Source organism: Genypterus blacodes, unplaced genomic scaffold (genome assembly GCF_046128005.1).
Source record: "Genypterus blacodes isolate CSIRO-AG114 ecotype Tasmania unplaced genomic scaffold, CSIRO-AGI_Gbla_v1 ptg000037l_1, whole genome shotgun sequence".
NCBI lineage: Eukaryota > Metazoa > Chordata > Actinopteri > Ophidiiformes > Ophidiidae > Genypterus > Genypterus blacodes.
In genome coordinates this window covers 2,074,192-2,085,457 of record NW_027466850.1, presented here as the reverse complement: position 1 = coordinate 2,085,457, position 11,266 = coordinate 2,074,192, and the positions used below count along the sequence as shown (strand labels likewise).

The 11,266-nt window shown below is 39.7% G+C and overlaps 3 protein-coding genes across 3 annotated transcripts; all 3 read right to left on the bottom strand.

Annotated features, from left to right (window-relative positions):
- Positions 1–590: 590 nt before the first annotated feature.
- On the bottom strand, positions 591–1,227 carry LOC142996373 (transcription factor HES-5-like). The gene is made up of 2 exons (XM_076147351.1): positions 1,114–1,227; positions 591–998 (listed from the first exon to the last, which is right to left on the bottom strand). Exons 1-2 carry the CDS (start codon positions 1,174–1,176, stop codon positions 591–593), a joined length of 471 nt encoding a protein of 156 aa, XP_076003466.1. The 5' UTR covers positions 1,177–1,227.
- A 3,093-nt stretch (positions 1,228–4,320) lies between these two features.
- Positions 4,321–6,840, bottom strand: LOC142996189 (transcription factor HES-5-like). The gene is made up of 4 exons (XM_076147090.1): positions 6,832–6,840; positions 6,606–6,720; positions 4,844–4,971; positions 4,321–4,728 (listed from the first exon to the last, which is right to left on the bottom strand). Exons 1-4 carry the CDS (start codon positions 6,838–6,840, stop codon positions 4,321–4,323), a joined length of 660 nt encoding a protein of 219 aa, XP_076003205.1.
- A 1,701-nt stretch (positions 6,841–8,541) lies between these two features.
- Positions 8,542–9,138, bottom strand: LOC142996397 (transcription factor HES-5-like). Its single transcript, XM_076147375.1, has 2 exons — positions 9,041–9,138; positions 8,542–8,925 (listed from the first exon to the last, which is right to left on the bottom strand). Exons 1-2 carry the CDS (start codon positions 9,101–9,103, stop codon positions 8,542–8,544), a joined length of 447 nt encoding a protein of 148 aa, XP_076003490.1. The 5' UTR covers positions 9,104–9,138.
- Positions 9,139–11,266: the final 2,128 nt, after the last annotated feature.

Genomic DNA, 11,266 nt, shown 5'->3' with positions numbered 1-11,266 from the left:
CCAGGTTAAGACAACATTTCAGGAATGCGTAAAGAATACAAGTTGATCTAACAACAGATCAGTGTTCAGAGATTGAGACGATAGAATCAAGTCCATTATTAATTCTGTACAAAGGTATTTGTACAATGTTTGATCAGTTTGATCAAAAAGATTACTAACACTTTGACACTTAAGAAGTGATATATGTGACCTTAAAACAGGTCAGATGAAGCTAATCACAAAGTGATGAGAGCAGATTAATAGACAGTTATATCAATAAGGTTTCATCAAAGAAAAACATGAACACATGTATAACAATTTATAACTACCAAGTTAAGAAAACCTTTCAGAAAAAGGACTGAAAACACATGATCTTATAACAGATCAATGTTGACTAATCACATAGATTAAGAGTATGAGGTCATGGTCAATATGACACAATGTCCAAAAAAGGACAATGTAAGTTTAGGATCAATTTGATCACTAACATTCAGTTCAAAGAATTTCTGATCATTCAGAAGAACAAGTCTTTAAATGTCATGGAATTCCCTTACAATTTGACCAATATGGTCATTTCAGTTTGTCTGGTAGAAGCTCCAGTCTGTAGGTGTCTACCACGGCCTCCAGGGGGCGCTGCTGACTGGACTCTTCTCTTTGGTGAAGCTGGTCTGGACTGTGGCGCTCAGCAGAGGGAAATCAGCCTCTCTCAGGTTCTTATCAGGGAAAGACTGCAGCTTCAGCAGTCTTCTCTGGGACTGTGTCTTCACCTCCTCCTTGGACAGGAAGTGTGCCACCTCTTGTACACCCCTGGAGTAGCCCTGATTGACAGCTGCAGTGTCCACATGTTGCTGCTGCTTCATTTGTGTGAGGACGCAAATTGTCATCTCCAGGATGTCTGCTTTCTCCAGCTTGGAGTCAGGCTGCTGTTTGAGGAACTCTGGACCCAGGAGAGACTTGAGCTGCTCAATGCTGCTGTTGATTCGCTCTCTGCGTAACTTCTCCACAAGAGGCTTTCTGATCTGCAGAAAGAGAAGCAAAGTCATGAATAAACTTATTCAGGGTTCTTAAGCTTAGACACTACAAAAGACAAATTATAAAGAATTGACATTTAGTTTTCTTGAGACTTCAATTTACCTTGTGGGTCAGAGCTTGATGTTCCTGAGAATTGGTCATTGCTGCAGTGATTGTAGGTGCCATGGCTGGATCTCTGTGCTGTCGAGGTCTCTGTAGTGAGAATCTGATCTCTGCTGGCTGCTTCCCTCCTACTTATAGTCCCACATCTCCATATGAATGTGTGGGTCTTGGTTTGGTTGAACTTTCTCACAGTCTCAGCCAATCAGAGAGCTTGGTGATACAATGAGGGCTGCTGCATGCTGAATGCTCTTATTGCTGGGGGACAATGGTTAGATCTCAGGGGAACAGATGGAAGACTGGGGGGGCGATGGACACAGACTCACAGAGCTCTGTGTGAATGTGGGAAAGTGGTGACCCTGTAGAGAGAGCACATCTACTGCCTGATGCTGGAATCAATGACTTTGACTGAGCACACGCTCATCATCCCATCACACACGTGGAGGAAAGGAATGACATTCATCCTAAATGGTGTAAAATACTGAAGGATTTCACTCAACAAAACAGTTAATGCAAATTTGTTTCCTATTTGTAGTTGTTCTGTATGTGTTATAAATAAACCCTTGAAACGATTAGGGCCATGTATTGATGATTCAGATAGATTGAGTTATTGCTTTCAATGCAATTTGAAATATTTGATTCGATTTATTTAAGTGTACATTTTAATTCAGTGCTGCAAGGTGCTTCATGAAAAAGTTATTGTGTTTGTGAAAATTGCGGCGTATTTATTGTAACTAGTGCAGAAAGGTCAGCCTGGTGTCCAGAAGTAGCAGATGGGTCTTCATTCTTGTGGCTGGAAGTTGGTGTGAGCAGAAAGTTGATCTCAGTTTCCCGCACTAACTCCCTGAATGGGGCGCGCAGGATCTTCAGTCAGAGTTTGAATGGAGCTTTTGTAAAGATTCAACCAGCAGGTTGTCACTGAAATGGAGCCTGACGTCACCAACCATCTGGAGGGAAACGATACGATTGGCTGCATGTGAGGCTTCGGGGTGTTATTAGAAGTATTTTTCTACTAAAGTCCAATATCAAGTATCCAAAGTATTTTTGAATTTTCACTGCTTGTTTTCAGTTTCAGGAAGCGTAATCACACATCCAAGTTTTTACATTAATATCACATAGCTTCAGTGTTATACATGAGGGGTGAGACAGCTGTTTCCTGAAGTGTGCCAACTCCCTTTGGACTGTAGTTGGGTGCTGGTGGGGTCAATGATGCTAATCAAGCTGAACTGAGACTCTGTTCTCTGCAGTTTTCCCACACGGTGCACTGACACAGCTTTCACTCAGCAGCAGGCACGTGCCTTGTTAAAAGACATTTCAGCCCCACATTAGAAATTCCCAACTGGCCATGCTGCTTTGCTCAATATCAACACTCAACAATATTAAGTTTCAGCTCATTGGTTTTCAAGAACAAATGTCAAGAGAGTAATTTTCACAACAGATACAGATAAAGAGATAAAACAGATATAATGATACATCTTAGCAACAGCAAAACCACCAAATGATTTTTCAATACAATGTGTTATTGAATTTGAAAATTGCTATTTGAAGATTAAAAACATTCAGTTTCTTAAATTGCAATTATCCTCATAAGTTTGAATGATTGCTTGTATCATCGCATCAAAAATACGAAACTGATGATTTTGATTTGAAACAGATGAGCAGGATTTTTATTCTGACAGCTCTGTCCTCTTATCACATGTGTCTCCTCAGGTCAGAGGTCATTATTTCTTGTCCCATAGGGGGCTCTGTGAGGGACTTTTCTCTGATTTCCCACACTCAGTCCATTCACTGCTTTTACTGCAGGGACAATGCAAGTGTGTCTCATTACTCATCACATTAGCTGCAGGGTGTTGACATGTTCAGCAGAGAAACAGTTAACTATTAACTTTTTACATCCAAACACCTGGAAGTGATAATTGAATGGAAAACCTGACTGTCAATTAAACGTAATTGGATGCAATGAAATTATTCACAAATGGTTGGGAGACTTCAGAATACCACACAATATTAATAATCAGGAAGAATCAATAATGTCTGATCATTCAAACTATCAATCGTCATGAAAACCTTCAACTGGTCAATGTTAGATAACTTTATGTAGAGACACAGTTATGATTATTGATTTTAATGCTTGTGCATGGATTGAACTACAGTGCAATGGCTTAAGAGTTCAATCAACAAGCTAGAGTAACCTGTGATCATGAAAATGTTTTGCTATGGATAACAAATAAAGTGAAAAAACAGTTTGTTGATGAATGTTTGTTTATTCAAACAGACTCACTGAGCCTCAAAGCAATGAAGCTCCAACTGAAGCAGATGCAGGTGATGATACATCACAACAATAGCTTGGACATTTCTCCAAGACACACTGTACTCAAAGAGAGCAGAGGAACAACTGTCTTTACAAAAGACAACACTTATATTTCAATGGACATAACTCATTGTTTGACAGATGTCAAAGCGAGCATCATTTGCACTTTGTAAGAAAAGCAAAGGAGAACAATGTGACCTTAAAACAGATCAGATGAAGCTCATCACATAGTGATGACATCAGGTTCATAGATATTTCAGTCTATAAGTGTCAATAGAAAGACACAGTGACATGATAATATCTAATAACACCGGGTTTAGAAAACATTTCAGGAATGTGTAAAGAATACATTTTGATCTTACAACAGATCAGTGTTAAGAGATTGAGACGATAGAATCAAGTCCATTCTTGTGACAGTACAAAGGTATTTGTACAATGTTTGATCAGTTTGATCAAAAAGATTACTAACACTTTGACACTTAAGAAGTGATATATGTGACCTTAAAACAGGTCAGATGAAGCTAATCACAAAGTGATGAGAGCAGATTAATAGACAGTTATGTCAATAAGGTTTCATCAAAGAAAACATGAACACATGTATAACAATTCATAACTACCAAGTTAAGAAAACCTTTCAGAAAAAGGACTGAAAATACATGATCCTATAACAGATCAATGTTGACCAATCACATAGATTAAGAGTATGAGGTCATGGTCAATATAACACAATGTCCAAAAAAGGACAATGTAAGTTTGGGATCAATTTGATCACTAACATTCAGTTCAAAGAATTTCTGATCATTCAGAAGAACAAGTCTCTAAATGTCATGGAAATCCCTTCCAATTTGACCAATATGGTCATTTCAGTTTGTCTGGTAGAAGCTCCAGTCTGTAGGTGTCTACCACGGCCTCCAGAGGGCGCTGCTGACTGGACTCTTCTCATTGGTGAAGCTGGTCTGGACTGTGGAGCTCAGCAGAGAGAAATCAGCCTCTCTCAGGTTGTTATCAGGGGAAGACTGCAGCTTCAGCAGTCTTCTCTGGGACTGTGTCTTCACCTCTTTTTTGGACAGGAAGTGTGCCACCTCTTGTACACCCCTGGAGTAGCCCTGATCGACAGCTGCAGTGTCCACATGTTGCTGCTGCTTCATTTGTGTGAGGACGTAAATTGTCATCTCCAGGATGTCTGCTTTCTCCAGCTTGGAGTCAGGCTGCTCTTTAAGGAACTCTGGACCCAGGAGAGACTTGAGCTGCTCAATGCTGCTGTTGATTCGCTCTCTACGTAACTTCTCCACCTGAGGCTTTCTGATCTGCAGAAAGAGAAGCAAAGTCATGAATAAACTTATTCAGGTCTCAAAAGCTTAGACACTACAAAAGAAAAATTATAAAGAATTGACATTTAATGTTCATCAGACTTCAATTTACCTTGTGGGTCAGAGTCTGATGTTCCTGAGAATTGGTCATTGATGCAGTGATTGTAGGTGCCGTGGCTGGATCTCTGTGCTGTCGAGGTCTCTGTAGTGAGAATCTGATCTCTGTTAGCTGCTTCCCTCCTATTTATAGTCCCACATCTCCATATGAATGTGTGGGTCTTGGTTTGGTTGGATTTTCTCACCATCTCAGCCAATCAGAGAGCTTGGTGATACAATGAGGGCTGCAGCATGTTAAATGCTCTTATTGCTGGGGGACAATGGTTAGATCTCAGGGGAACAGGTGGAGGACTGGGGGGCGATGGACAGAGACTCACCCAGTTTTGTGTGAATGTGGGAAAGTGGTGACCTTGTAGAGAGAGCAGATTTGCTGCCTGATGCTGGGATCAATAGACATAGAACTTTTTTGCATCATCTCAAATTTCACATGGGTGAAATACAGCCCAGCTTAAATGTATTTGAAATATTTTTCACATGAATGAACAGAAGCACTGTACATTCTCTCTATGGTTGTCTTAATTGGTGGGATGCTTACTTCACATTTGTTTCTCAATAGACAGCTATGGTAGGTTTTCATTAAGTTATGCGACTTCCTAATATTGACCACCTGTTACAATGTACAGTCCAAATTCATGCATATTTGCCTAATAGTCATCAGTATCATTTGTGAATCTGTCCACCACATGTTGCTACTGAAACCACCTGTCCCACAGCCAACAATTCAAAAACATGCATCAGAAACAAATTTCATGAGGTCATAAGGTTGAAGATTGCATTTGCAGACTTGGAGCTGTAGGTAATGGCAGGTGTGTTGCATGAGGGCAGAGAATTCTGTGTGCAGCATTCTCTGCTGGTGGCTTGTGTGTGTAAAGAGTTTGTCTTTCCCACATTTCATGTCCGTGCACAACATATTGTCTTGAGCTTTATTGATGACTTCTGGCAATAGCTTAAAATTGAGACAAAGCGTGACATCACCAACCATCTGGAGGGAAATGAAACACCAATGACGAGACCCAAACATTTGTTCCTCTTGAAATGCTGCCATGATTAAATGTTAATTTTGTTATATAATTTAATAACAGCTAACATGTCTGAGTGCTGTGAAAGTGCTTTGGAAATGTGCAGGGTTAAAACGTCTCTTCTCCAAAGTGTGCCAACTCCCTTTGGAGAATAGCTGTGGTGCCGGTGGGGTGGCGGATGCTAATCACACTGAAGTGTGACTCTGCTCTCTGCCGCTTTCCCACACTCTGCCCATTGACAGAGCTTTAACCCAACAATAGGCACGTGCCTTGTTAAATGCTAATTCATCCCCACAGAAGCAGCTTGCAGCAAATCACACTGACCAAAGAGCAAACCTAACTGTGTTTAGAAACAAACGTAAACAAAGTGTTTGCCAACAAAGGATGAAGTGAAGAGAAAATCTAATCCTAATTACACTATTTAAATATATGGACTATAGAACTTGTATAGTTACTGAAAATAAACCTTTAAGAATGGTATTGTTACATTTTTCGTAATAATTTATTAGAAATGTATTTGTTTCAACGGGCACAAGACCAAAAAAGTTTAGTCCTATAACAATATCGATATTTATATGCCATCTTATGTCCATTGATATGAAATAGCTAGTATTCAATTTTTGTTTTTCTCTCTCATCTGTCATGATGTGTTCAAAGAATGATAAGAATGATCAGTGTTGATTTGGATTAAATTATTCATTGCTTTTATAGCTGCAACACCACCCCTCTCCTCTGCACCCGCGTCCTTTCGCAGCGGAGGTGGGGCTCCATTGACCCACGGGGGGCTATGTGAGTAGGCTTTCGCTGGTTTCCCACACTCCGTCCTTTCACTGGAGGAACAATAGACGTGTGCCTGTAACACATCACATTAGTTACAGAGTGTGACTACGTTGTTAAGGAGGGGAAACAGTGGCACTAAACTTTGTTTTCTCAGCCTTTCAAAGACACAAAACATTTACTTCACTTTCAACATATTTTGAGTTTTGAACATTGTTGTTTTTTGACTGTGAAGTCAATGTCTATCAAAAAACTAATTTGAACGCATGATGTCATCAGATGACACATTTCCATTTTAGTCTATTGACATTGAATTGGTAATAATACTTTAGAATTAACAAGTTAGTTTGTGACTGTTAAGACGGAGGGATTTTTATTAAATTCAAATTCTGTGTCTGCGAGTCACAAAATATTTCCACAAGCCACCAAAATCAATGTGGGTTCTCTCATAGGATCTAAGGAGTTGTTGTTATTTACTCTCTGTTATGTTAAAGCTCAAGAGTCTCAACATGACCTTATCAGTGCAGGACATAAATACTTTAACTAATATTGTTCAGGATTGTCCCAATGTAAATTAGATTTTTGGGTACATTTTCCATAGATTGAGGGTGACGGACTCATTACAGCCATATGACTGCAGAAAGTATTCAGAACCCTCCACTTTTTGCAAACTTAATTATGTTGTAGATTTATTTTTTAACACTGATGCCATTTTTCCCATCAATTTTTACTCAATAACCAATAATGATAAAGTGAAAACGTGATTTTAGAAATGCGTGCAAATGTATCAAAGAAAATCAAAAACTTGATATTAGCAGTCAGGCCCTTAATTCAATACTTTGCAGAAGCCCCTTAGGCAGCAGTTACAGTTTGGAGTCCTCTTGGGTAAGTCTGAGTCTCCACAGGTTTATTAATTCAAGCTGAGAATTGTAGCTTTTCCTTGAAGTTGATGAGCACCGAAAGAATTATTATTTTCATATTAGTGCATTACATTATCACAGGAATTCAAATCACAACAAAGATAATATTGTAGTTGAAATATTTTTATTACAACAAAATCAATTTTGTCGCAAAATGTTTCAAGTGAAACCAAACTAGGCCATGCCATAGTTCAGCAGAAGTTTGGACAGTTTTCCATATTAACATAACAATTCTCCAAAAGAGAAAAGTGTGGTTACTGTTTAACACAAACAAGCCTTTTGCTTTAAACAAACGTTTCTTTGCACAGCAAAGATTTTTTTAGAAGAAAAGCATCAATGTATCCATTAAACAGAACACATTATCTTGACACTTGATAATTACTCAGTAATAATAATTGTGTGAGTAAATAGTCCTCATAGAGGAGCAGTAATATCATATACTGTATGTTTACATGGCAAATAAAGAATTCAGTCTTTCAACAAACAGTACGCCACATACAGTGTTACTTATGAACCAAACAATTTGACTGTTTTCCAATAGGAAAACAAGAATGTAAAAAATGAAACAACATTCCAATCATAGACCTCATTCATAATAATGAAGACATAAACAGTATTTGTTCAACTTGCCACAGGCAGTAGTGGTATGAAATTTAACTTTGTAGAAAATGTTGTTTCAATCTATCAAGATTTAACATTATACTTTTCTCAAATGTGAACCAATGTGGTCAACACTGAGAACTAGAAATCGTAGCATAGGATACAATTTTAATGGATCTTAGATCACTTCTGGATAATCTCAAGGATTAAAACAATAAGAACTTGTCCTGAAAAATAGAACATTCAATAAACTTTGTTGCAACAACTTTCTCAGAAAATCATTTCAGATATACATGTTATATACGTTGAGGTTCCAATCATCTTTGACCAATATGGTCATTTCAGTTTGTCTGGTTGAAGGTCCAGTCTGTAGGTGTCTACCATGGCCTCCAGAGGGCGCTGTTGACTGGACTCTTCTCTTTAATGACGCTCATCTGAACCGTGGAGCTCAGCAGAGAGAAATCAGCCTCTCTCAGGTCCTTATCAGCGGGAGACTGTGACTTCACCTCTTCAATGGACAGGAAGTGCGCCACCTCTTGGTCACTCCTGGGGTAGCCCTGACTGACAGCAGCAGGGTCCGCATGTTGCCGCTGTTGCTGCAGTTGTGTGAGGAAGCAAACTGTCATCTCCAGGATGTCTGCTTTCTCCAGCTTGGAGTCAGGCTGCTGTTTGAGGAACTCTGGACCCAGGAGAGACTTGAGCTGCTCAATGCTGCTGTTGATTCGCTCTCTGCGTAACTTCTCCACCAGAGGCTTTCTGATCTGCAGAAAGAGAAGCAAAGTCATGAATAAACTTATTCAGGTCTCAAAAGCTTAGACACTACAAAAGACATATTGTAAAGAATTGACATTTAATGTTCTTCAGACTTCAATTTACCTTGTGGGTCAGAGTCTGATGCTCCTGAGAATTGGTCATTGCTGCAGTGATTGTAGGTGCCATGGCTGGATCTCTGTGCTGTCAAGGCTTCTGGAGTAAGAATCTGATCTCTGCTGGCTGCTTCCCTCCTATTTATAGTCCCTCATCTCCATATGAATGTGTGGGTCTTGGTTTGGCTGGACTTTCTCACAGTCTCAGCCAATCAGAGAGCCAGACAAGAAAAAAAGGACGCCGAGCTGCCACATGCTCAATGGCCGTATTAGTAAGGGACAATGGTTAGATCTCAGGGTAACAGGTGGAGGACTGTCCGGATTAATCTGGGAAAGTGGTGACCCTGTAAGGGGATCAGACCTGACACCTTATGTTGCAATCAATGGTTTTCATAGATTATATTACAGATATATACACACTGCAGGCAGGCGCTCTAACTTGGAGCCCTTTTGATTATAAGAGATCAAAGTGATGATGATGAAAGTAATAATCTTTATACTTTATTTCTTTATTCCATGCTAAAATCAAATACACCAATTTATTTATATAAATCTGTACACACCAATTTATTTATATGAATCTGTACTATTGTAAAATTACTGGCGCTTGTTTAATGAATTAAGTTATGTGTTGTTACACTTTTCTGCTTGTCATGTTTGGTATTAATTTTTAGCGTCAGGATTAGTGCTAGGTAACGTGTGGTCATGACCCTTGACCCTGAATCACTTTCAATTAAATTTCTGAGATACAAAAGTTGAAACCTAAATTGGAGCTGCCTGCACTTTAGTACAGCTTTGACTTTATTGTTGCAGATTTCTTATGATTTAAGCTGATCCAGTATCTCAGAGTGTGTGTAAACAGTTCACACACAGGCTCTAGGTGGGTTTACTCTCCTATCAGCTCTGGTCATCTCCTCTCCATCTGTCTGTTGGTGTACTTGCTGTCTGTGCAGGGGCTCAGGTTTCTCATTTCACCTCCTCTGAGCTCCCACGGCTCCCTGCACAAGGCCGAACGTGCCCTAGTCACACGCCCTCTTTTCTCTGGAGCTGGGAGCCACAGCGACACACGGCTTCCCACACTTCTGCATGCAGCCGGCTCAGCCACACAAACAATAGAAGTGTGTCTGCTCCCACAAAGCCTCGGGACAGTTCTCAGGCTCGGACAGAAGGGGATTTTTTTATTGGCACTTTACTGATCCATCTGGGTCAGTAACAGCTTAGGACTTGATCAAAAGAAAAACAACACAGTATGTCTGTATGGAATTTAGACATACTATATAAGTAATGATCTATATTGATATAATATTGATATAATAATCACTTTAACATTATTATAATTATCTACTATAAATTCGCTTTCCTTCATGAATATTATTTTCTATATACCTTTATACCTATTCAATTATTATCCTTACTTTACGTCTGCCATGTTTCTATCATTGAAAATTCAATTAAAAGGACACATGAACACAACACTACACACACAACACCTCAATGTGTCAGTTCACATCCTTCGATTTTTAAAGTCTATGACAAATCAGAGTTCACATGGTCTCTAAAATATTCCCTGGGAATATTTTGGAAGATCTCTTTGACATATGGCATAATGAACAACATCCCACCTGTTCTGTGTGATAGCCATTAAATTCAGTCTATTGTCCTGATTTCTGAGCTTCCTGATTGGCCAACCAGCAGAGCCGGCACAGGGCGAGCAGCATAAATGCAGAGGGGAGATGCAGACGTTAACAGAGATCCTCCTCTGAACCAACGCCAGACCATCTACCAAAACACAGGAGCAGCAGCCACTTCCAAGACCTGCACATCTTCATTTGATTGTCTGAGAACTACTGCTAATAGAGGAAAATGTCTCCCTATATGGACCTTGCTCTTCAGGACAGCATGAAGGAGCAGCTCTTTAGGTAAGACAAGGCTGCATTTCCACTCAGATAGCCAAATATTTGAGGATTTATTCCTTGAATGCTGCTGAACTCAAATGTACCTTTATGACAGCTCCACTAATAATCCCTGTGTTTGTTGTTTCCCTCAGGTGTAAGCTCCATATGTTGGAAAAGAAATGCTGCACAGGAGTGGAGAAGCTGAAGGCTCTGATTGGTGAACACCTACAGAATGGGATTCCTATCTCGGACCTCCTGGAAAAAACGGTGTCCTTCCTCACCCTGAGAAAAGCCCTGCTGTCACACAGCGGCTACTCCAAATATTCAAGGGACATCCTTCG

What these genes read in the sequence shown, in the direction of transcription:
- LOC142996373 (XM_076147351.1), bottom strand. Translation starts at nt 1,176, where the DNA reads ATGGCACCTACAATCACTGCAGCAATGACCAATTCTCAGGAACATCAA. An exon ending in ATCAAGCTCTGACCCACAAG is followed by an intron (nt 999 to 1,113) that starts GTAAATTGAAGT and finishes CTCTTTCTGCAG; the next exon opens with ATCAGAAAGCCTCTTGTGGA.
- LOC142996189 (XM_076147090.1), bottom strand. An exon ending in TCCGCTGCGAAAGGACGCGG is followed by an intron (nt 4,972 to 6,605) that starts GTGCAGAGGAGA and finishes GACTATAAATAG; the next exon opens with GAGGGAAGCAGCTAACAGAG. An exon ending in ATCAGACTCTGACCCACAAG is followed by an intron (nt 4,729 to 4,843) that starts GTAAATTGAAGT and finishes CTCTTTCTGCAG; the next exon opens with ATCAGAAAGCCTCAGGTGGA.
- LOC142996397 (XM_076147375.1), bottom strand. Translation starts at nt 9,103, where the DNA reads ATGGCACCTACAATCACTGCAGCAATGACCAATTCTCAGGAGCATCAG. An exon ending in ATCAGACTCTGACCCACAAG is followed by an intron (nt 8,926 to 9,040) that starts GTAAATTGAAGT and finishes CTCTTTCTGCAG; the next exon opens with ATCAGAAAGCCTCTGGTGGA.